At 45.1% G+C, this 25,025-nt stretch overlaps 1 protein-coding gene across 1 annotated transcript in view; it reads left to right on the forward strand.

Annotated features, from left to right (window-relative positions):
• abcg4a (ATP-binding cassette, sub-family G (WHITE), member 4a) overlaps positions 1–25,025 on the forward strand; it is a 44,350-nt gene that overhangs the window by 1,279 nt on the left and 18,046 nt on the right. The window contains exons 2-5 of the mRNA XM_024394813.2: positions 5,355–5,601; positions 22,747–22,864; positions 23,089–23,221; positions 23,605–23,655. Of these exons, the coding sequence (XP_024250581.1) occupies positions 5,355–5,601; positions 22,747–22,864; positions 23,089–23,221; positions 23,605–23,655 (549 nt within the window). The remainder of the gene's footprint in view (positions 1–5,354; positions 5,602–22,746; positions 22,865–23,088; positions 23,222–23,604; positions 23,656–25,025) is intronic.

Consider the following 25,025-nt stretch of genomic DNA (forward strand, 5'->3'; position numbering starts at 1 on the left):
TGCGTCCATAATGGCACCCTATTCCTTTTATAGTGCACTTCTTGGGAAAGGGTGCCATTTGGGATACACAGGTTATGTTGGGATGAACCCGTTATGGTTCGTTGGGGTTCTGCAGAGCATAATGTGATAATAGGGTTCTGATAAAAAAAAGTTGTACACTATATAGGAAACATGGATACAAATTGTTTTGTAAAAATGCTGAGTCCATTGGTTTGTCAGGGATCTGTATAGGTCTTAAAGCAGTGTGCTAGTGGTCGGTCGAGTTCTAGGGCTTAAAGCAGTGTTCTAACGGTTGGTCGAGTTCTAGGGCTTAAAGCAGTGTGCTAGTGGTCGGACGGGTTAAAGTGCTTAAAGCAGTGTTCTAATGGTCGGTCGAGTTCTAGGGCTTAAAGCAGTGTTCTAATGGTCGGTCGAGTTCTAGGGCTTAAAGCAGTGTGCTAATTGAAGTTCACTAATGGAATGTCAATCAATAGAGGCCATGGTCAGTTTGTTTTCTCCTTTTCCTCAATCTAGGATGTAAGGTTTGAGCCATGCTAAACAGAATTGATACTTTACAGTAGGCCTATAACAGCACCACACAATGCAGATTGGAGTTTTCTTTATTACATCTGTTTTAAGGGCAACTCTACCTTCAGGGAAGAAACTGATGTGATACAGTGTTGACTCCTTGCAGTTTTGCTGTGAGATATGTTAGCTTTAATTAGACTTGGTCTATGTAGCTGATGCTACATTGTATCATTGTACACTGCTGCACTGCTGTGTATCATTTCAACTACAGTTGAAGTCGGATGTTTACATACACTTAGGTTGGAGTCATTAAAACTCGTTTTTCAACCACTCCACAAATTTCTTGTTAACAAACTATAGTTTTGGCAAGTCGGTTAGGACATCCACTTTGTGCATGACGCAAGTAATTTTTCCAACAATTGTTTACAGACAGATTATTTCACTTATAATTCACTGTATCACAATTCCAGTGGGTCAGAAGTTTACATACACTAAGTTGACTGTGCCTTTAAACAGCTTGGAAAATTCCAGAAAAAGATGTCATGGCTTTAGAAGCTTATGATAGGCTAATTGACATAATGTGAGTCAATTGGGGGTGTACCTGTGGATGTATTTCAAGGTCTACCTTCAAACTCAGTGCCTCTTTGCTTGACATCATGGGAAAATCAAAAGAAATCAGCAAAGACCACAGAAACAACATTGTAGACCTCCACAAGTCTGGTTCATTCTTGGGAGCAATTTCCAAACACCTGAAGGTACACATTCATCTGTACAAACAATAGTGCACAAGTATAAACACCATGGTGCGAAAAGTGCAAATCAATTCCAGAACAACAGCAAAGGACCTTGTGAAGATGCTGGAGGAAACAGGTACAAAAGTATCTACAGACTTCAACTGTATGTGGCAGCTTAGGCCTATGCGACTTCCTATTGACTTGATACAAAATAACACACTTCAAACTACCTCTAATATATTGTCAAGTATACGTCCATTGCTTGTAATTGTGCTTTCTCCCACTGCAACTTATTATAAAGCTCTTTGTGGATAAATCAGGCTGTCTGAAGCTAGGCAGTCATAAGGGGCTGCAGCCAGCCGCACCTACAGTATACTCTGATGACTCACTGACTGGGCCTTTACATATTGTAACAGGACTAGGTGTTGAGCAAATAAATTGCTGCATTTCTACCTCCTAACCCATTGAGACAGAAACCTGAACCTGCAGAAAGACGGTACTTTACAGGTAAAGCCCCATGTCTGTATTCGGAAAGTATTCTGACTCCTTGACTTTTTCCAACTTTTGTTATGTTACAGCCTTATTCTAAAATTAATCAAATATTTTTTACCCCTCATCAATCAACACACAATACCCCATAATGACAAAGCAAAAATTGCAAATGTATTAAAAATAAAAAATCTTATTTACATAACTATTCAGACACTTTGCTATGAGACTCGAAATTGAGTTCAGGTGCATCCTGTTTCTCTTGATCATCTTTGACATGTTTCTACAACGTGATTGGAGTCCACCTGTGGTAAATTCAATTGATTGGACATGATTTGGAAAGGCTGTCGATATAAGGTCCCACAGTTGACAGTGCACATCAGAGCTAAAACCGAGCCTTGAATTCAAAGGAATTGCCCATAGCTCTCCAACACATTATTGCGTCAAGGTCCAGATCTGGGGAAGGGTACCAAAACATTTCTGCAGCATTGAACGTCCCCAAGAACACAGTGGCCTCCATCCAGAAGTTTGGAACCACCAATACTCTTCCTAGAGCTGGCTTGCCTGGCCGAACTGAGCAATCGTTGAAGAAGGGCCTAGGTCAGGGAGTTGACCAAGAACCCAATGGTCACTCTGACAGAGCTCCAGAGCTCCTCTGTGGAGATGGGAGAAACTTCCCGAAGGACAACCATCTCTGCAGCACTCTACCAATCAGACCTATATGGTAGAGTGACCAGATGGAAGCCACTCCTCAGTAAAAGGCACATGACAGCCGGCTTGGAGTTTTCCAAAAGGCACCGAAAGGACTGTCGGACCATGAGAAACAAGATTCTCTGGTTTGATGAAACCAAGATTGAACTCTTTGGCCTGAATGTCAAGCGTCACATCTGGAGGAAACCTGGCACCATCCCTACGGTGAAGCATGGTGGTGGCAGCATCATGTTGTGGGGATTTTTTTCAATGGCAGGGATTGGGAGACTAGTCAGGATCGAGTGAAAGATGAACAGAGCAAAGTACAGAGAAATGCTTTATGAAAACCTTCACCAGAGAGCTCAGGACCTCAGACTGGGGTGAAGGTTCACCTTCCACCAGGACAACGATCCTAAGCACACGGCCAAGGCAACGCAGGAGTGGCTTTGGGACAAGTCTCAATGTCCTTGAGTGGCCAAGCACGAGCCTGGACTTGAACTCGATCGAACATCTCTGGAGAGACTTGAAAATAGCTGTGCAGTGACGCTCCCCATCCAACCTGACAGATTTTGAGAGGATCTGCAGAGAAGAATGGGAGAAACTCCCCAAATACAAGCTTGTAGCGTCATACCCAAGAAGACACAAGGCTGTAATCGCTGCCAAAGGGGCTTCAAAAAAGTACTAAGTAAAGGGTCTGAATACTAATGTAAATGTGATATTTCCATTTGTATTAGTAATGCAGTTTAAACATTTCAAAAAGCCTCTTTTTGAGTCATCATTATGGGGTATTGTGTGTAGATTGATGAGGGGGAAAACATGATTTAATCAATTTCAGAATAAGCCTGTAACATAAATTGTGGAAACAGTCAAGGGGTCTGAGTACTTTCCGAATGCACTGTAGTGTACTGTATATTATGACTGCCTAGCTATGAGCTTCAGACAGCTTGAGTAGAACGTTCAGTCGGGAGTCAGTCTTCCAAAAAAACATGAACAAAAATATTGTGACAATGTGCAACCTATAAATAGTGTTGGTGTTGCTCTGCCTGCCTGCCTTTCATGCTGTAGTAGGGAAACCAAGTCCCCCCTAGAATAATTCATAGGAGCTAGAATCAATAGAGCAGGTTTGATATGCGAGTTGCAAAACAAGGGAAGCAGAACAAAACAGACAGGTGTCGTGTTCCAACCAACCTTCGATAGGAAGGACTCAGATTTTGTACCCCAGAAAAGTTTTATTTTTGTGGTGTGGTAAGCGTAGGTGTACAGGTAGTATAAAGTGTGTGTGTGAAAGCTAATGTGAAATATTGGTGTATTTCCTCTTAATTGGCTTGTGTGGTGCTACGTGTCTCCTCCACGTTGCCCAGGCCAGAGTGAGTGGGGAGTCAGGATTCGAGCAGTGGGGGAGGGGGGATACTCCATGTAGGCCAGGAGGTTTCTCGTGAATGAGCCATTTCAGCACTATAAGGCTCTGCTAGTCTGTAACCAAATCCTCCACTCCTCGTACCGTCCGGGAATAAGATCCCCCACATCCAGCCTGTCTATGCTGTAGACCTAATAAAACCTCTTACAACGTTATACAACTAGACCAAATCTGTGTCCCAAATGGACCCCTATTCCCTATTAGGCCTCTGGTAAAAAAGTAGTGCACTATATAGGGAATAGGGTGTGATTTGGGACGTATGTAGCCCTAATCACATTAGCACCGCCAAAACCATCGGACCTCTAAGAGCTTGTCTAGCATGTCTGCAATCACTACAACACTGTTTCCACTGTCTCATCATCGCTGTTCACAGCTTTATATAGAGCAACACCATCCCTACATTACAAACTGATTGTCCAGGTCATGTCCTTATGGAGTAGGCCTGGCAGAGTTTGTTTTTGACAGTCAATCAATGTCAGTTTGTTACGTCATCATTCACTCAATTGCTTGATAATCTATCACTTTCATTACATTTCAATACTCAAACCTCCAAGCCAATGGCAGAGAATTGGGTTTATTTATATCCCATGGTATGATAACATAACATGGATCTATTCTGCCCCATTTGCTTTGGGATTTAACAGAATATCCAGCAAACCAAAATTGTTTCTGTGAAAGTTCACAGAACTTTTGGTAGGTCGCAGCAAATGTTCTCATAACACATATACTGTCCTGTCATGCTTATGACTATAGACTATTTGTATAGAACATTTGTCTGGTGTTGCAAGAACTTTCCTAGAACCCATTTAATCTGTTCTTTAAAGGTTACCAGAATGTTTCATTAGGTTGTTGGAACAGTCTGGTGAGAACATTGTGGGGACATCCTTAAAGGCATGTTCCCAAAACACAAATACTGTCCAGTTGTGTGGATGATTCTACATTGTTTCTTCTATAGTATAAAAAATAGTCACCTGATGTTGCAAGAACATTCCTAGAACACATTTCTTCTGTCTTTTGTGTTTTCGGAACATATATTTTGGGATCTCCATTCTGGGAATGTTCTTGCAAGAAGAGGTGAATGTTTTATACAAACGTATAATCATCAGCATGACTGGATAGTTTTTGGTTTAAGAGAACATTTTCCGCAACCTCACAAATGTTCTGGGAACTTTCACAGAACCAATTTTGGTTTGCTGAGAAAACATGACTGTTATTATATTTTCTGGAAACCTAATAGCTTTTGGGGAATGTTCTGTGGTGGTTGTTACAGATGTTGTGCACAACATTTTAGTGAATGTTAGGAGAATATTCCAAGGATATTTCCTAATGTTAGATAAAACTCTAACTAGAACTTAATGAGAATTTTAGGCAATGTTCTGGGAATGTTCCCAGTTTGCTGGGTAACCTACTTGTAGAATCTCATCTCATATACACACTCATTACAATAATAACATGTGTAATAATTACATGATATCTGTAGTATTAAAGTAACTGACAGTTTCCCCCCTCTTTTCCAGTCTGTTAGTATGGCTGAGAGGACGTTAGAGACGTCTGTCTCTGTCAGCATCCCCATGGAGGAGACCAAACTCCCTGGGGGTGTGGGTGTGCCCACGGAGGCCCCGCTGCTCACCCACCTAAAGAAAGTGGAGAACCACATTACGGAGGCCCAGCGGTTCTCCCACCTGCCTCGGCGCTCTGCTGTGGACATAGAGTTCACTGAGCTGTCGTACACCATCAGAGAGGGCCCCTGCTGGAGGAGGAGAGGTACTGCAGCCCACACACCACCCAGACATTATGCACCACCCCTACACCACACATACTAAAGATAGATAGGTAGCTGAGCTATACATCCACCCATACACCACCCTTACAAAAACAATACAACAGGGTCATATTTGTTAGGGCGCACTGTAGCAAAATGTCTTCCAGACTCTTATTGGACAAGTTTAGATTGTCCCTCCCTGTTTCAGTCAGTTTTCTTTCATTTGATCCCTAATGGACATGACCCTGATAACATCACAGAGCATGATGGCCAAGTAATGAGAATCTTTATTTGGTGATGGCTGTATATATCATATAGATTAATTTATGTTTCTACAGTTGAAGTCTAAAGTCTAAAAGTCTAAAGATTACATACACTTTAGCTTAATACATTTAAACTCAGTTTTTCACAATTACTGACATTTAATCCTAGTGAAAAATCCATTTTATGTCTGTTAGGATCACCACTTTATTTTAAGAATGTCAGAATAATAGTAGAGAGAATTTTTTATTTCAGCTTTCATCACATTCCCAGTGGGTCAAAAGTTTACATACACTCAATTAGTATTTGGTAGCATTACCTTTAAATAGCTTAATGTGGGTCAAACGTTTCGGTGTAGCCTTCCACAAGCTTCCCACAATAAATTGGGTGAATTTTGGCTCATTCCTCCTGACAGAGCTGGTGTACTTGAGTCAGGTTTGTAGACCTCCTTGCTCGCACACACCTTTTCAGTTCTGCCCACAAATGTTCTTTGGGATTGAGGTCAGGTCTTTGTGATGGCCACTCCAATACCTTGACTTTGTTGTCCTTAAGCCATTTTGCCACAACTTTGGAAGTATGCTTGGGGTCATTGTCCATCTGGAAGACCCATTTGTGACCAAGCTTTAACTTCCTGACTGATGTCTTGAGATGTTGCTTCAATATATCCACAGAATTTTCCTGTCTCATGATACCATCTATTTTGTGCACCAGCCCCTCCTGCAGCAAAGCACCCCCACAACATGATGCTGCCACCCCCATGCTTCACGGTTGGGATGGTGTTCTTCGGCATGTAAGCCTCCCCCTTTTCCCCCCAAACATAACGATGGTCATTATGGCCAAACATTTCTATTTTTGTTTCATCAGACCAGAGGACATTTCTCCAAAAAGTACGGTCTTTGTCCCCATGTGCAGTTGCAAACCTTAGTCTGGCTTTTTTATGGCAGTTTTGGAGCAGTGGCTTCTTCCTTGCTGAGCGGCCTTTCAGGTTATGTCGATATAGGACTTGTTTTACTGTGGATATAGATACCTTTGTACCTGTTTCCTCCAGCATCTTCACAAGGTCCTTAGCTTTTGTTCTGGGATTGATTTGCACTTTTCACAACAAAGTACGTTCATCTCTAGGGACAGAATGTGTCTCCTTCCCTGAGCGGTATGACGGCTGCATGGTCCCATGGTGCTTATACTTGCGTACTGTTTGTACAGATGAACGTGGTACCTTCAGGCGTTTGGAAATTACTCCCAAGGATGAACCAGACTTGTGGAGGTCTACAATTTTTTTCTGAGGTCTTTGCTGATTTCTTTTGATTTCCCCATGATGTCAAGCAAAGAGGCACTGAGTTTGAAGGTAGGCCTTGAAATGCATCCACAGGTACACCTTCAATTGACTGAAATTATGTCAATTAGAATATCAGAAGCTTCTAAAGCCATGACATCATTTTCTGGAATTTTCCAAGCTGTTTAAAGGCACAGTCAACTTAGTGTATGTAAACTTCTGACCCTCTGGAATTGTGATACAGTGAATTATAACACCTTACCAAAGCTATCTTGGTAGATTTTCTTACTCCTTGAACTCTTCTTATTCTCTCTGTGTGTCTGGAGTGTCCAGCTCGAAGGACCAATGATCTGTATGCAATACACACACACACACACACACACACACACACACACACACACACACACACACACACACACACACACACACACACACACACACACACACACACACACACACACACACACACACACACACACACACACACGCGCGTCTGTCCTACCAGGCTGTATGGCTGCTGTATATTTGTGCTGTGTTCAGCAGAGTTTAGACACAATAAATAATTTACACTAGCAGCCCCCCCCTCCAACCCATCTCACGATGTATGATACACCCAGGTTATGGGCTACACCAGGCAGACAGACAGGCCCAATATATGATTGATCTGCTCATTAAATATTAATGGCATTTAAACCCACCAGCCTGATTAATGAGCAACTTCGGAGCCTTGGAGTCTCCAGAATGACACACAATGGTTCTGGTTGGCCATACTTCTCTGTCAGGACAACGTCCTCCTTAGACCAAACCCCTACACCATGTCTTTGTGTCCTCTACAGGTTCTTCATTTATAGGCTACCTGGCGCATAATAATACAGTATGTCTGATTTTGTCATACATCCTATCTTTCTACTGTTGTTTATCTCATGTTCTATTGATGTCCATTATGGGTGTTGGGTAGATGTGTATTCCACTGTGTTTGTAGAGGGGCTCTGTGCATTCCACTCGTAGATAACACAACCACAATCATTGAACATGAAGCATGGTGTTGCAGTAAGTCAGATTCACATTCCATCACTGCTGTTGTTGGTTTTATGTTATTGATGTCCATTAGGGACAGTGTGGTGGAAGTGGTCCAGTACCTTCATGTCTAGTAGTAATGATAGTACAGACAAAAGGGGCAGACAGTAATGGAATCACATGGTCAGACTGGGAGACAGTGTGTGTATGCGTGTGTGTGCGTACGTATGTATAGAGCCTGCATGTGCACATTCGAATGAGCATGTGTGCGTATGCGCCTGTGTGTCTGGGTCCAAATGGGAAATGGGGTAGAGAGAGAGATTCCTGACTGAAGGCTGGTCTGATCGATAACTAACCCCTTTGTTCATGCATTGAATTGAAACGTTGTTACATCAGCATTCTCCATTCAATCAGTGGTTTTTACCCACTGTTTTGTTGTTCAACTCTGCATGTAGCTAACCTCTCCTAGCCTTTCCCTGTTATCCATATACACATGTAAAGGTATGTCTGTTGTCTGTGCCCTTATTTATATGTGTAGCTACATGTATTGTAGCCTATCCCAGTATTGTATGAAGAAGTGGTGTCTGTCTCCCATGGAGACTGCATAGGTTATTCAGTTCATTGAGAGACTATTTACCCCTTCAGTAACATAGATATGCATAGATATAGATATGCATAGGTGGATGCCTAAGATAAGATAATGACTGTGTTGTCCCTGTGGGGAAATACAAGAGGGTGTGCATACATAATCAAAACACAATCAAGCATAGACAAGGATATATACAGGCAATACATACAGGTTGAAAAAGTGCACTTCATGAGCGATCAATGATTCATCTGTAAATGTTTTACACTATACACATCAGTACATGCCATCAACTACAAAAGCAACTGAAGGCCAGCCAACTGGTTCTACTAGTGGTTTTTAATATAGGATTGTACAGTATTGTATGGAGAAGCTGAGTCTCTCATATAAAAGCTGAATACTGTACGTTATTCAGTTCACACAGAGACTATTTTGAGTCTGACTGACTGAAACCTTCCTGGCATTAGCCCTATTTAACCCTTCACTGCCTCGTATCTCTCTCACAGACTCACTGCATCCCTAGAAGGCTCTACTACCTGTTACTTTTCATTTGGTTCAAATGTCATTATATTCTAATAGGCTTAGTCATTAGACTGAGCAATATTTTTTGTTCTTCCTTTTTGAGCCACCTAAACATTTTTCCTTCATCAAAATGAGCAGAGAGAGAATGAGAATGAGCAATAATGTGATGGTGTGGAGCAGAGCATTGTGCTGCAGGATATGCTTTTGCACCCAATAGTTATTATGAAGATCTCAGCAGAAGGGTGGAAGGAGGCTGTGGAGAGGGGCCCAGGGAGAGGACCGTAATATCTCAGGAGTCTGTGTGATTCTCAGAGAGAATGAAGAGGTGAAGAGGGAGCTGTAATAACAGATGACTTCTGAGATTCAGCTGAGAGAGAACTCGGAACATGAAGGCTGAAAAGGAGCCATAATATCTGAGGATTTTTGTGGTTCACATGAAGTGGAACAGGATGCATATGTAGAGTCAATCAGTGAGAGCACCATTGCTTTGATTGGTCAGCTCTCGCGTGGAGTAAAGACCCAGAGATGTGAGGGTCAGGTGGGGCATGGCAGCCACCCCTTCTCATTCATTTTTATAGTCGCCATCCCTGTGATGCCCATTTATGCCTGGGAGGAAGGATGAGGATAAATAAGATTACAGGTGACGTAACGTCAGTTCAGGCACGGAGTGTGTGTGTGTGAGTCATTTGAAGCTGAGGAGAGGGGGTGGATGGCGTTCTGAACAGGAGAGCCTAGAATGGGTCCTGTCATGCAGCCCCCCCCCCGCAGGTGTCTGGAGCTCTTCCTTCTGTTATTTCCTGCTATCTGGTCCACACACGCATACACACACCTGGTCATTTCTACACTCCTCACGTCCCACAACGGCTCTGCTTCATTCACAAGGCCTGTGGAATTTCAGCTTGTAGGTAACTACTGGCACTAAATCATCTAGACATATTGAGTATGGTTACATGCACACAATAATACTATTATTAGTCAGATTAATATAATAGTTTTGTTTCAAACATTTAAATGCTTTGCAACGAGAACGACTTCCCTAATAATCCTGTTTACAGTATATGGACACATTTGAAATCAGGCTTGCTTGGACTGAAGACTGTGTGATGCACTATGATCTCCTGTGCTGTACCACAGAGAGACTGAAAGTTCCAGACTACCCTGAGCCCATAGCCACATGAGAGCAGTGTAAGGGATGTGGAAGAAGGGTGTGTGGGTGCGTATGTGCGTCTGTGCCCACGCATGTGTCTGTGTTTGTGCATGTGTCTCGTGTCTCTGTGTCTCGCTGCGTGAATGGGCAAGAGTCTTACTGTATGTGACATAAACAATATGGAAGAAAGTCATCTCACCTCTTTCTATGACACAGCAGACAATGTGAGGGTGAATAACCACATCAGTATGCGACATCAGCAACACAGGGTTAGACACTCCACCCGCAGCAGTAGGCTAGATCATTAGTATGCGCTACACGCAGAGGAAGAGCTATTTCTCTGACAGGGGGCTGCTCCCCTGTCTGTCTGTGGTGTATCCAATGGATGTAATACACTGCAGGGGCGGGGGAGGAGGGGTGAGGATGGGAATGGCAGCCATTAGACAACAGGAGGAATGTGCTGGGGATGAAGAAGTGTGTGTGTGTATGTATGTGGTGAAGGTGACCTGTAATATTGCCAGAGGGTTTCAGTCACAGTCAGACTCTAAATAATCTCTGTGAACTGAATAACCTATTCAGCTTCTATATGAGAGACACAGCTTCTCCATACAATACTGGGATACAATACTATACAATTGTCACGCCCTGGTCTTAGTATTTTGTGTTTATATATTTATTTTGGTCAGGCCAGGGTGTGACATGGGGTTATTTTGTGTTGTGTTGTGGTATTGGGGGTTTTAGTAGGTATTGGGATTGTGGCTGAGTAGGGGTGTCTAGCATAGTCTATGGCTGCCTGAGGTTCTCAATCAGAGTCAGGTGATTCTCGTTGTCTCTGATTGGGAACCATATTTGGGTAGCCTGGGTTTCACTGTGTGTTTGTGGGTGATTGTTCCTGTCTTTGTGTTTGCACCAGATAGGGCTGTTTCGGTTTTCATTATTTCATTTTGTTAGTTTTGTAGTTTCTGTATGTATAGGTTTTCCTTCATTAAAATATATCATGAATCATCATCACGCTGCATTTTGGTCCGATCCTTGTTCTACCTCTTCGTCAGAGGAGGAGATAGAAGAGAGCCGTTACAGAATCACCCACCACACCCGGACCAAGTGGCGTGGTAACAGGCAACTGCAGCAGCAGGAGCAGCAGCAGCTGCAGTGGGAGAGGTTGCACCACCTGGAGAAATGGACATGGGAGGAGGAACTGGACGGTAAAGGACCCTGGGCTCAGCCTGGAGAATATCGCCGCCCCAAGGAAGAACTGGAGGTGGCGAAAGCGGAGAGGCGCTGGTGTGAGGAGGCAGCACGGCGACGCGTATGGAAGCCTGAGAGTCGGCCCCAAAATTTCTTGGGGGCTCACAGGGAGTATGGCTATGCCAGGTAGGAGACCTGCGCAAACTCCCTGTGCTTACCGGGGGCTAGAGAGACCGGGCAGGCACCGTGTTATGCTATGGAGCGCACTGTGTTTCCAGTGCGGGTGCATAGCCCGGTGCGGTTCATACCAGCTCTTCGTATTGGCCGGGCTAGAGTGGGCATCGAGCCAGGTAAGGTTGGGCAGGCTTGGTGCTCAAGAGCTCCAGTGCGCCTGCACGGTCCGGTCTATCCAGAGCCACCTCTACACACCAGTCCTCCAGTGGCAGCTCCCCGCACCAGGCTTCCTGTGCGTGTTCTCTATCCAGTTCCACCAGTGCCAGCACCACGCATCAGGCCTACAGTGCGCCTCGCCTCTCCAGCGCTGCCGGAGTCTCCCGCCTGTTCAGCGCTGTCGGAGCCTTTCTCCTCTCCTGCGCTGCCGGAGTCTCCGGCCTGTTTAGCGCAGCCAGAGTCTTCCTTCTCTCCAGCGCTGCTGGAGTCTCCTGCCTGTTCAGCGCAGCCTGAGCTGCCAGTCTGCGTGGAGCAGCCAGAGCTGCCAGTCTGCATGGAGCAGCCAGAGCTGCCAGTCTGCATGGAGCAGCCTGAGCTGTCAGTCTGCATGGAGCAGCCTGAGATGTCAGTCTGCATGGAGCAGCCAGAGATGTCAGTCTGCATGGAGCAGCCAGAGCTGTCAGTCTGCATGGAGCAGCCAGAGCTGCCAGTCTGCATGGAGCAGCCAGAGCTGCCAGTCTGCATGGAGCAGCCAGAGCTGCCAGTCTGCATGGAGCAGCCAGAGCTGTCAGTCTGCATGGAGCAGCCAGAGCTGTCAGTCTGCATGGAGCAGCCAGAGCTGCCAGGTTGCATGGAGCAGCCAGAGCTTCCAGTCTGCATAGAGCTGCCAGTCTGCATAGAGCAGCCAGAGCTGCCAGTCTGCATAGAGCAGCCAGAGCTGCCAGTCTGCATGGAGCTCCCAGTCTGCATGGAGCTGCCAGTCTGCATAGAGCAGCCAGAGCTGTCAGTCTGCATAGAGCAGCCAGAGCTGCCAGTCTGCATAGAGCAGCCAGAGCTGCCAGTCTGCATAGAGCAGCCAGAGTGCCAGTCTGCATGGAGCAGCCAGAGCTGCCAGTCTGCTTGGAGCAGCCAGAGCTGCCAGTCTGCATGGAGCAGCCAGAGCAGCTAGATCCACCAGTCAGCCAGACTCTTCCAGATCTGCCAGTCAACCAGACTCTTCCAGGATCTGCCAAAGCCAACTACCTGCCTGAGCTTCCCCTCAGTGCTGGGCTTCCTCTCAGTGCTGGGCTTCCCCTCAGTGCTGGGCTTCCCCTCAGTGCTGAGCTTCCCCTCAGTGCTGAGCTTCCCCTCAGTGCTGAGCTTCCCCTCAGTGCTGAGCTTCCCCTCAGTCCCGAGCTTCCCCTCAGTCCCGAGCTTCTACCTCAGTCCCGAGCTGCCCCTCAATCCAGTGGGGTCCTTGGTGAGGGTTATTAGGCCTAGGTCGGCGGCGAGGGTCGCCAATCAAAGGACGCGTTACAGGGGGACTAAGACTTGGTTGGAGTGGGGTCCACGTCCCGAGCCGGAGCCGCCACCATGACAGACGCCCACCCGGACCCTCCCCTATGGGTTTTAGTGTGCAGCCGGGAGTCCGCACCTTGGGGGTTCTGTCACGCCCTGGTCTTAGTATTTTGTGTTTATATATTTATTTTGGTCAGGCCAGGGTGTGACATGGGGTTATTTTGTGTTGTGTTGTGGTATTGGGGGTTTTAGTAGGTATTGGGATTGTGGCTGAGTAGGGGTGTCTAGCATAGTCTATGGCTGCCTGAGGTTCTCAATCAGAGTCAGGTGATTCTCGTTGTCTCTGATTGGGAACCATATTTGGGTAGCCTGGGTTTCACTGTGTGTTTGTGGGTGATTGTTCCTGTCTTTGTGTTTGCACCAGATAGGGCTGTTTCGGTTTTCATTATTTCATTTCGTTAGTTTTGTAGTTTCTGTATGTATAGGTTTTCCTTCATTAAAATATATCATGAATCATCATCACGCTGCATTTTGGTCCGATCCTTGTTCTACCTCTTCGTCAGAGGAGAAGATAGAAGAGAGCCGTTACAACAATACTGTATTAAAAGACAGCAGGCTGGTATTCAGTTGATATTGTAGTTGACAGAGTGTACTGATGTTTACTGTATAGTGTACAGATTAATTGTTGATTATGAACTGCACTTTTTCTACCTGTATGTATTGGCTGTATACAGTGCACTTGGAAAGTATTCAGACCCCTTCACTTTTTCCACGTTTTGTTACAGCCTTATTCTAAAATGGATTAATGTAACGTTGATGCAGGGAGTCAGGAAGCAGGTGCAATTAGTGAGTTTAATATTAACGAACATAGAACGATAGAAAACAAGAGAAACATCTGACAGGAAACAACCAATAGTGCCTGATAACTGATAACAAAAGAGTGCTCTATAAAGGGTACGTAATGAGGGAGTAATGAAGTCCAGGTGTGACGGATGATGAGACGCAGGTGTGCGTAAAGATGGATGGCCAGGACCGGTGGTTAGTAGACCGGCGACGTCGAGAGGGAGAGCAGGAGTAGACGGCGAAGGTGGAATTCTCGGATGATGTTGGGATCTAGAATTGTCGTCCACCGGAACTCAGCACCCCTCCCACGACATCGGGAGTCCAGGAGTGATCTGACAGCAGAGGCAGGGCTCCCCTTGATGTCCAAGGGAGGCGGAGGGGTGTCGTGGGGGACGGCATCAGCCAGGACACCAGGAACCACTGGCTTAAGGAGGGAAACATGAAAAGATCCGGTAGTTAGTGGGGAGTTGTAATCTGTAAATTACCTCGTTGACCCTCCGGAGGACCTTGAAAGGCCCCGGGGACTCGGCCCCGCTTCTTACATGACAGGCGGAGCGGGAGGTTCCTGGACAACAAACACCTGAGCTACTGCCTGTTCACACCGCTATCATCCAGAAGGCAAGGTCAGTACAGGTACATCAAAGCTGGGACTGAGAGAAAGAGAAACAGCTTCTATCTCAAGGCCATCAAACTGCTAAACAGCAATCACTAACTCAGAGAGGCTGCTGCCCACATGGAGACCCAATCACTGGGCTCTTTAATACATGGATCATTAGTCACTTTAAACAATGCCACTCTAAATAATGCCACTTTAATAATGTCTACATATCTTACATTACTCATATCACATGTGCAGTGGGGCAAATAAGTACTTAGTCAGCCACCAATTGTGCAAGTTCTCCCACTTAAAAAGATGAGAGAGGCCTGTAATTTTCATCATTGGTACACTTCAACTATGACAGACAAAATGAGAAAAAAAATCCAGAAAATCACATTGTAGGATTTTTTATGAATTTATTTGCAAATTATGGTGGAAAATAAGTATTTGGTCACCTACAAACAAGCAAGATTTCTGGCTCTCACAGACCTGTAACTTCTTATTTAAGAGGCTCCTCTGTCCTCCACTCGATACCTGTATTAATGGCACCTGTTTGAACTTGTTATCAGTATAAAAGACACCTGTCCACAACCTCAAACAGTCACACTCCAAACTCCACTATGGCCAAGACCAAAGAGTTGTCAAAGGACACCAGAAACAAAATTGTAGACCTGCACCAGGCTGGGAAGAGTGAATCTGCAATAGGTAACCAGCTTGGTTTGAAGAAATCAACTGTGGGAGCAATTATTAGGAAATGGAAGACATACAAGACCACTGATAATCAGATAATCAAGACCGCTGATAATCTCCCTCGATCTGGGGCTCCAAGCAAGATCTCACCCGTGGGGTCAAAATGATCACAAGAACGGTGAGCAAAAATCCCAGAACCACACGGGGGGACCTAGTGAATGACCTGCAGAGAGCTGGGACCAAAGTAACAAAGCCTACCATCAGTAACACACTACGCCGCCAGGGACTCAAATCCTGCAGTGCCAGACGTGTCCCCCTGCTTAAGCCAGTACATATCCAGGCCCGTCTGAAGTTTGCTAGAGAGCATTTGGATGATCCAGAAGAAGATTGGGAGAATGTCATATGGTCAGATGAAACCAAAATATAACTTTTTGGTAAAAACTCAACTCGTCGTGTTTGGAGGACAATGAATGCTGAGTTGCACCCCAAAGAACACTATACCTACTGTGAAGCATGGAAGCATCATGCTTTGGGGCTGTTTTTCTGCAAAGGGACCAGGAAGACTGATCCGTGTAAAGTAAATAATGAATGGGGCCATGTATCGTGAGATTTTGAGCAAAAACCTCCTTCCATCAGCAAGGGCATTGAAGATGAAACGTGGCTGGTTCTTTCAGCATGACAATGATCCCAAACACACCACCCGGGCAACGAAGGAGTGGCTTCGTAAGAAGCATTTCAAGGTCCTGGAGTGGCCTAGCCAGTCTCCAGATCTCAACCCCATAGAAAATCTTTGGAGGGAGTTGAAAGTCCGTGTTGCCCAGCAACAGCCCCAAAACATCACTGCTCTAGAGGAGATCTGCATGGAGGAATGGGCCAAAATACCAGCAACAGTGTGTGAAAACCTTGTGAAGACTTACAGAAAACGTTTGACCTCTGTTATTGCCAACAAAGGGTATATAACAAAGTATTGAGATAAACTTTTGTTTTTGACCAAATGCTTATTTTCCACCATAATTTGCAAATAAATTCATAATAAATCCCACAATGTGATTTTCTGGAGAAAAAAAATCTAATTTTGTCTGTCATAGTTGAAGTGTACCTATGATGAAAATTACAGGCCTCTCTCATCTTTTTAAGTGGGAGAATTGCACAATTGGTGGCTGACTAAATACTTTTTTGCCCCACTGTATATACTGTATTTTATACCATCTACTGCACCTTGCCTATGCCACTCAACCATCGCTCATCTATATACTTATATGTACATATTCTCACTCACCACTTTCGATTTGTGTGTATTAGATAGTTGTTGGGAATTGTTAGATATTACTGCACTGTTGGAACTAGAAGCACCAGCATTTTGCTACACTCGCATTAACATCTGATAACCATGTGTAGTTGGCCAATAAAATTGTGTTTTATTTGGTGGAGAGCCAGACGCGATCACCAGGATGGAACACGGGAACCTCACTGTGGTGGTGATCCCTTGCTCTTTCTGATGGGGGACGGCACGCTGTCTCACGTGGGCTTGTTGTTCCATACCTCTTCTGCATGCCATAACCACTCGTCCACCGCAGGAGCTTCGGTCTGGCTCGGAGTCCACGGAGCCAGGGCTGGCTGATAACCCAGAACACACTGGATGGGAGTCAGCCCGGTGGAGGAATGTTGCAATGAATTCAAATCAAATCAAATGTATTTATATAGCCCTTCGTACATCAGCTGATATCTCAAAGTGCTGTACAGAAACCCAGCCTAAAACCCCAAACAGCAAGCAATGCAGGTGTAGAAGCACGGTGGCTAGGAAAAACTCCCTAGAAAGGCCAGAACCTAGGAAGAAACCTAGAGAGGAACCAGGCTATGTGGGGTGGCCAGTCCTGGCTGTGCCGGGTGGAGATTGTAACAGAACATGGCCAAGATGTTCAAATGTTCATAAATTACGAGCATGGTCAAATAATAATAAGGCAGAACAGTTGAAACTGGAGCAGCAGCACGGCCAGGTGGCCTGAGGACAGCAAGGAGTCATCATGTCAGGTAGTCCTGAGGCATGGTCCTAGGGCTCAGGTCCTCCGAGAGATCAAGAAAGAGAGAAAGAGAGAATTAGAGAGAGCACACTTAAATTCACACAGGACACCGAATAGGACAGGAGAAGTACTCCAGATATAACAAACTGACCCTAGCCCCCCGACACATAAACTACTGCAGCATAAATACTGGAGGCTGAGACAGGAGGGGTCAGGAGACACTGTGGACCTATCCGAGGACACCCCCGGACAGGGCCAAACAGGAAGGATATAATAACCCCACCCAATTTGCCAAAGCACAGCCCCCACACCACTAGAGGGATACCTTCAACCACCAACTTACCATCCTGAGACAAGGCCGAGTATAGCCCACAAAGATCTCCGCCACGGCACAACCCAAGGGGTTGAATTCTGGGCGTATCATTCCAAGGAAGGAATCGGGCCCACTCCTACTGCCGGTCCTGGCAGTGAATCATCAGGAACCTCCCCAGCTCCTGGTTAATCCGCTCCACCTGCCCAATAGATTGAGACCGGTACCCGGAAGTGAGGCTGACCGTGACCCCCAGCTTCTCCATGAAAGCACTCCATTCATGGGATGTGAATTGAGGGCCATGATTGAAGATGATATTCCCCGGAAGGCCATAGTGCTGGAAGACCTGCTGGAACAGTGCCTCGACGACCTAGAGAGTGGTAGGGTGACCAGAGAGAGGGATGAAACGGCATGATTTTGAGAATCTGTCCATAACCACCAAAATGATGATGAACCCATCAGAGGAGGGGAGATCAGTGACAAAATTAATGGAAAGATGAGACCAGGGAAGGTGAAAGACTTTACCTACTGAAGCGTGCCAAGGAGATTTAAATTGTGTACACACTGAACATGTGTTGACATGAGTTGACACAGCATCGTCCTGCGCCAAAGTGGGCCACCAGTATTTCTTAGAAAGGTATTGAGTGGTGCTGGTGATACCTGGGTGTCCAATGGTGAGGGATATGTGTGCCAAGGTCAGCACCCGATCTCTTACCCCAATGGGGGCGTAGATGCGGAAGGCAGGTGGCAGGTGGCAGGAGTGGGTTCCCTCTCCAGAGCCTGTCGGATGTCCACATCTACGTCCCAAAACACGTGGCCATTGATACAGGAGGGCTGATTGATGGGCTGGCAGACATTCACAGGGCCCTCCACCGACGTTGAACCACAGGGTGCAGAAAAGCAGTTCCTCCGGCATCCTGGACCCCAGGCGGTAATCCTCCTCTCTGACCAGGAGAGGGTGGGATTATGGAGTTGGATCCACGGAAGGCGAAGTATGGCGTTGTGCACAGGTGCGCAGGTGATGAGGAAAGAAAGGCTTTCCTGGTGCTTGGGTCCCACGGTGAGGGTGAGTGAAGCTGTGATGTGCGTAATAGTGTTGGGTCCCAATGGTCGCATGTCCAACGCTTGGACTGGAAATGGAGAGGAGACCTTGTGATGTGCAGGTAGGAGGCAAGGGCCTGGTCAATAAAATTCCCTGCTGCATGGGAATGTACTAGAGCTGAAGAAACAATAGATGAGGGACAGCCAGCTAGTGAAATCGCTACAAAAAAAGGTTTGCCACAAAGTGATGGAGTACTCATGCTTAACCCATGAGACGGATAATCACAGGGCCGTCCCTCTGCTCTCGTGGATTCCGGGTTGAGACGTACCGGACACCGTAGAAGCTGGTTCCCCTCCTGGCCACAATAAGACATAGCCCTAACTGTCTCTGACGGCGTTGCTCAGCCGCGGGGAGGTGTGTGGCCCTTACCTACATGGGTTCAGGCTCTGAGAGAGAGAGGCGATGGGGGTGCCAACGCTCACGAAGAAGGTTAGTTTGTCGTCTTAGCCCGCCAACTCCGTCTGGACCGATCACGCAATCCTCTTCTGAATTGGGTGCAGAGCGCTGGCTCATTCCATGCGCTGCATGCTGCCACTGTCCGAAAGGTGAGCACGTACTGCGCTGTGGTCATCCTGCTGTAGTTAGCATAGGCGCTCCCTCTCCTCTCTGCCCTCCAGTGGATGGTCGAAGACCCCCTGTGAACAGAGCCATGAACCCCTCTTAGGATCCCAGCTCCTCCTTTCTCCCAGATGGCCATAGTCCACTCCAATGTCTGTCCGGTCAGCAGGAAAATAACCGTGGCAACCTTGGACCTCTCCGTGTTGGGGGCTCCCATCTGATGAGTAGAATAGAGGGAAGGGACAAACGGGCATCGCTGACCAGGGCGGACTGTTGGATGGGCTGGGGTGCAGTCTCACTGGGTCGACTTGTCCTCCGCTTGTTTGAGGTGACGCCCCTAGTGAATTGTCGAGACATTGAAGAACGTGCAGGACCTCTTCCAGTTGTGCCAGCTGGTCATGATGTTGGCAATGTAGGTGTCCCTGTTCGCTGACCATTTGGGAGATGTCGTCATAAACTGCTGCTTCCATTTGGTGAGGCAGTATTCTGTAATGTTGACGCAGGGAGTCAGGAATCAGGTGCAGTTAGTGAGCTTAATATTAACGAACATAGAACGATACAAGACAAACATCCGACAAAAAAACATAACCAATACTGCCTAACCAAAACTGATAACAAAAGAGAGCTATATAAAGGGTAAGTAAATCAGGGAGTAATGAAGTCCAGGTGTGACGCATGTGTGCGTAAAGATGGGTTGCCAGGACCGGTGGTTAGGAGACCGGTGACGCTGAGTGCCGGAGAAGATGTGACAATTAAATGCATTTTTTCCCCTCGTCAATCTACACAAAATACTCCATAATGAAAAAGCAAAAAACAGGTTTTTATAAATGTTACCACATTTATAAAAAATAAAAAACAGAAATACATTATTTACACCTTATTTACAGTATTCAGACCCTTTGCTATGGGACTACAAATTGAGCTCAGGTGCATCCTGTTTGAGCTCAGGTGCATATCATCCTTGTGATGTTTCTGCAACTTGATTGGAGTCCACCTGTGGTAAATTCAATTGATTGAACATGATTTGGAAAGGCACACACCTGTCTATATAAGGTCCCACAGTTGATAGTGCATGTCAGAGCAAAAACCAAGCCATGAGGTCGAAGGAATTGTGTCGAGGCACAGATCTGGGGAAGGGTACCAAAACATTTCTGCTTCTCCACAACTTTGTCCCTGATCTTTTTGTAGAGCTCCTTGTCTTCATGGTGGTGGTTGCTTGGTGGTGCCCCTTGCTTAGTGGTGTTGTAGACTCTGGGGCCTTTCAGAACAGGTGTATATATACTGAGATCATGTGACAGATGATGTGACACTTAGATTGCACACCGGTGGACTTTTTAAGTATGTGACTTCTGAAGGTAATTGGTTGCGCCAGATCTTATTTAGGGGCTTCATAGCAAAGGGGGTGAATACATATGCATGCACCACTTTTCAGTTGGTGTTTTTTTTTGTACTTTGTGAAACAAGTTTTTTTTTTTTTGTTCACTTCACAAATTTGGACTATTTTGTGTATGTTCATTACATGGAATTCAAATAAAAATCTATTTAAATTACAGGTTGTAATGCAACAAAATTGGAAAAACGCCAAGGGGGATGAATACTTTTGCAAGGCACTGTATATTTAATAAACGACAATAAAAGGCGATCATAGCTTTCGCCTAGATTCATTTGGTCAGTCTGTCATGGAAAGAGCAGGTGTTCTTTTAAGCTATTTGGGTCAGGGTCTGATCACTACTTTTCCATCAGAGCAAGGAATGCATATTGCATATATGCCAATGTATTGTGCTGATATGTAACTCTTCCCCAGCAAGAAAAAAACAAATTGTCGCTCAAACAGAAAGGGGAACTAACAGAGTCACTGAAAACAACCAAAACAGAACAGGTGGGGTTTTAGGAGGGGTTCTAAAAGACACTCACAGGGGTGTCCACTGAAAGTTGACTAGCAACAACAACTGGGACCAGAAAGACACCCACCATTAGCGCCCACTAAATTTGACCAAGAAGAGACAAAAAAAAACAAAAAAAAACACACCAAACTTAAAACAGGAAGCAAACCAAAAAGTGGAGCAAAACAGAAACAGGGAAGATCAGACAAAGGATTGTCTGTCTAGAAATCAATTAGGGAGAGCAAACTAAAAGGTGTTAAACCTCCACATCTCTCAAGACAACAGGAGCCCTGGGACAGCACAGGTAAAACACCTTCCCACTAATGAGATGACAAATGAGCGCCGGTGTAACACATACTGACTAACGAGGTGAAACCAATCTGTGTGCCCCATGTGCTAACGTCCAACCTCTAAATATAAATGGAAAAACCAAAGCCTGTAACTGTGACCAATGATATGTGAACAAGCACTCTGTATATTGTATTTTGTTGTGTTTTTGTTATAGATGCTCAGTGTGAGAGGGCTCTACAATGTTGTATAGACTGATGACAGACATACCTTGTGTACTACTGTTGCTCTCTGAATTAATGTAATGCTCTCTCAATGTATGTTGCTAGTGAGAGAGTTCCAGAACAGTATAGGCAGTGAAACTGACAGACAGCCATATACCTGCTTTAATGCACTCTGTGGCACCGTTGGCCAAAGCTCTGGGGATGTAATATTCCTCGCTCTTCATCGATCCATCTCTCTATCCCCCCTTTCAATCTCCCTGTCTGTTCCAGTCTTAATCCTGATGTCTCCTCCCATACCTCTCCTTATTGGTTTAATCACCCTCTGTCTCCCTCCCCTCCTTTTCTATCCCCTTATCCCTTTTCCATTTCACTGTTTCCATCCCTCCCTCTCAACCTTTCACTTGTTTACCATCTGATCACCTCTCTTTTATTAAACCCCATGCCCTCGGGTGTGTATGAACGTTTCTAAAGCATAAATCACAGTCCACAGAACGCTGAGACGGGAGAGTTTGGGATGCACAGCCCGAACACGCGCCTTCCTAACTTTCCCAACCAACGCGGTTCCGTGTATGCATCTTCTATTCATTTGAATGTGATGACAGTTTAAGAAATAGGTTGAGCGACGCTGAGAATTCGAAAGTATGAAAGCCAACGGTCCAACATTCTAGAACATTGACTTGCATAGGCGTACACAATTTGGACTCTGATTGATGCTTAACACACTCATGGTAGAACTTCGATCCCTCAACACAGATACACATGAGAAGGATAGTTTTAAACAAGCTTTATCCTGTGAGTTTCCAATCCTGACAGAATGCGAATGTGTGGATCATCCAAGACATGCGGTGTAGAGTCGGTATGGATTGTGAGAGTGTTGCTTTGTTTCTTTTCCCTCAGGTTGCAAAGCCCTGCTCAAGTGTTTGGAGCCTGTTGTTGTTGTTTACTGACTGTTGTGTTTCCCGTCCCAGGTTACAAGGCCCTGTTAAAGTGTCTGTCAGGAAGGTTCTGTAGCAGGGAGCTCATCGGCATCATGGGGCCGTCAGGGGCTGGCAAGTCCACTCTGATGAACATCCTGGCTGGGTACAGGTGAGACGGGTCAGAAGGGGCTTGGTCCAGGTGAGAACAGGTGGGGGGGAACTGTTACATAGCAGTCCTACACTACTGTACTGAGATAGGAAACCATGGACTTTCTCTGATCTGAGAAAGTGGCCAAGATGCAGGAAGACCATATTGAATAAAACAGTCTCTGATCACTCAGATCAGATGCAAGTGTCACTCATTTACTGTCTGTTTCTATGTTTGTGCAACAGAGAGACGGGGATGAAGGGTCAGATCCTGGTGAACGGGCGGCCGAGGGATTTGCGTAGCTTCAGGAAGATGTCTTGTTACATCATGCAGGACGACATGCTGCTGCCAAACCTCACCACGCGGGAGGCCATGATGGTGAGGTCACCTTGCTTGTTAGATATGTTGATGGTGAGATCACCACAGAGATGATGGTGAGGTCATAGTTAGTTATGCTGCTGCCACATCTCGCCACACAGGAGGTCATGATGGTGAGCTCACCCTTCTGTTAGACATGTAGGCCATGATGGTGATGTCACCTCACATATGTAGGCTATGATGATGAGATCACAGTTAAACATGCTGCTGCCATGCCACACCACGCGGGAGGCCATGATGGTGAAGTTTCCTTATTACTTCCATGGAGACCATGATGGTGAGGTCACTGTTAGATGAATAGATAATGTTGTTGGATAAGGTGGTTGGCATGGACCTGACCCTTCTAGGGTTCATTTTCTCATGTTATGTCTCTCTTATATTAGGTGGCTGCCAATCTGAAGATGAAAGAGAGCATGGAAGTGAAAAAGGAATTGGTGAGTTTGATTTAATATACTGTAGTGGGATAATATTTGATATATAATATTATAAATACCTCACATCAAATAAAATGTTGTCACATGCGCCGAATACAACAGCTGTAGACCTTACCGTGAAATGCTTACTTACAAGCCCTTAACCAACAATACAGTTCAAGAAATAGAGTTAAGAAAATATTTACTAAATATACTAAAGTAATAAAATAAAATAAAAAGTAACACAGTAAGATAACAATACCGAGGCTATATACAGGGTGTACCGGTACTGAGCCAATGTGCGGGGGTACAGGTTAGTCGAGGTAATTTAGGTAGGGGTAAAGTAACTATGGATAGATAATCAACAGCAAGTAGCAGCAGTGTAAAAACAAAGGGGGGTCAATGTAAATAATCTGGGTGGCCATTTGATTAATTGTTCAGCAGGCTTATGGCTGTTAAAACCTTTCTAGGGCAGCTCGACAACATTCCGCTGAAAAGGAGAAATTCAAAAAAATAATTGAAATATGTACCTTTCACAGATTAACAAATCAAATGCAGCAAATGAAAGATAAACATCTTGTTAATCTACCCATCATGTCCGATTTCAAAAATGCTTTACAGCGAAAGCACAACATATGATTATGTTAGGTCATAGCCAAGTCCAAAAAAAACACAGCCATTTTTCCAGCCAAAGATAGGAGTCACAAAAAGCAGAAATATAAATAAAATTCATCACTAACCTTTGATGATCTTCACCATATGACACTCATAGGACATTATGTTACAGAATACATGTATGTTTTGTTCGATAATGTGCATATTTATATCCAAAAATCTCAGTTTACATTGGCGCGTTACGTACAGTAATGTTTTGATAACAAAACATCCAGTGATTTTGCAGAAATACTTATAATAAACATTGATAAAAGATACAACTGTTATTCACAGAATTAAAGTTAGACTTCTCCTTAATGCAACCGCTGTGTCAGATTTTTTAAAAACTTTACGGAAAAAGCATAATCTAAGAATGGCGCTCAGAACCCAAAACAGCCAGAGGAATATCCGTCATTTTGGAGTCAACAAAGTTAGAAATAACACCATAAATATTAAATTACCTTTGATGATCAGAAGGCACTCCCAGGAATCCCAGTTCGACAATAAATGACTGATTTGTTCCATAAAGTCCATAATTTATGTCCAAATAGCCACTTGTTGTTAGCGCGTTCAGCCCAGTAATCCATCTTCATGAGGCGCAGGCACTTCGTCCAGACAAAAACTCGAAAAGTTCCGTTACAGTCCTTTAAAAACATGTCAAACGATATATGGAATCAATCTTTAGGATGTTTTTTAACATAAAACATCAATAATGTCCCACTTCCTGGTTGGATTTT

Source organism: Oncorhynchus tshawytscha, linkage group LG30 (genome assembly GCF_018296145.1).
Source record: "Oncorhynchus tshawytscha isolate Ot180627B linkage group LG30, Otsh_v2.0, whole genome shotgun sequence".
Taxonomy (NCBI): Eukaryota; Metazoa; Chordata; class Actinopteri; order Salmoniformes; family Salmonidae; genus Oncorhynchus; species Oncorhynchus tshawytscha.